Source organism: Neophocaena asiaeorientalis, unplaced genomic scaffold, assembly GCF_003031525.2.
Source record: "Neophocaena asiaeorientalis asiaeorientalis breed wild unplaced genomic scaffold, Neophocaena_asiaeorientalis_V1.1 scaffold1247, whole genome shotgun sequence".
NCBI classification, from domain to species: domain Eukaryota; kingdom Metazoa; phylum Chordata; class Mammalia; order Artiodactyla; family Phocoenidae; genus Neophocaena; species Neophocaena asiaeorientalis.
Genome location: NW_020174329.1, coordinates 69,043 through 69,742, shown reverse-complemented (window position 1 = coordinate 69,742; position 700 = coordinate 69,043). Strand labels below are relative to the sequence as shown.

At 73.3% G+C, this 700-nt stretch overlaps 1 protein-coding gene across 1 annotated transcript in view; it reads left to right on the top strand.

The window, feature by feature from the left end:
• PHF13 (PHD finger protein 13) overlaps window positions 1–700 on the top strand; it is a 7,352-nt gene continuing 6,652 nt past the window's right edge. The window contains exon 1 of the mRNA XM_024756145.1: window positions 1–629. Within this exon, the coding sequence (XP_024611913.1) occupies window positions 1–629 (629 nt within the window). The remainder of the gene's footprint in view (window positions 630–700) is intronic.

Here is a 700-nt window from a genome sequence, read left to right as displayed (position 1 = left end):
ATGGGCCGTGGGGACCCCAGCCCCACAAAGGGGCACAGACCTCAAATCCCGAAGGCGAAAGAGGAGGCGCCAGCCGCCGCCGCCCGTCGCTACCAAGGCCGTCAGCCCCTCCTCCATTCGCCGGGGCGACCCCTGACCTCCCCCGCCCCCGCGGAGACCGAGGCGCTACCGCTCGCGCCGCCCCTCCCCCATCGCCGAGCCAGCCCGAGCCCCCGCACCTCCCCCGCTCCGGAGGTCTCAGGTCCCGGAGCCACCGCCTCCGTAGACCGGGCAGCCGCCGCGGGGCTCTCTGGGGGTTGGAGTCCTCGAGGGGACCTTTGTGCGCCTCAGCCGCGGAACGGGGGACTACGACTCCCACAATGCCCTGCTCCCGCTCCCGCGCCACGCCCCCTCACCGTCGGTTTCACGTCACCCCCAGACTACATTTCCCGAAGGCCCTCGCGGCTCCGCCCTCCCTCCGGAGACACGAGCCGAACTGGGCGTCAGGTCGGGGAGCCGGTCGGGTTCCCGCTCGCCGCCGCCGCCGCCGCCGCCGCCCCCTCCGCATCGACTCTCCCGCCTCTCCAGTCGCGCTGGTCGCGGGAGCTGCATCGACAACTCTGCTCGGCTGTGGAGCCGCCGGCCCGAGAGTACAGTGCCCGGGACGCGACACACCGAGTCCCTCATCATCTCCAGTCGGGGCGACCCCTCCCGAGTCCTC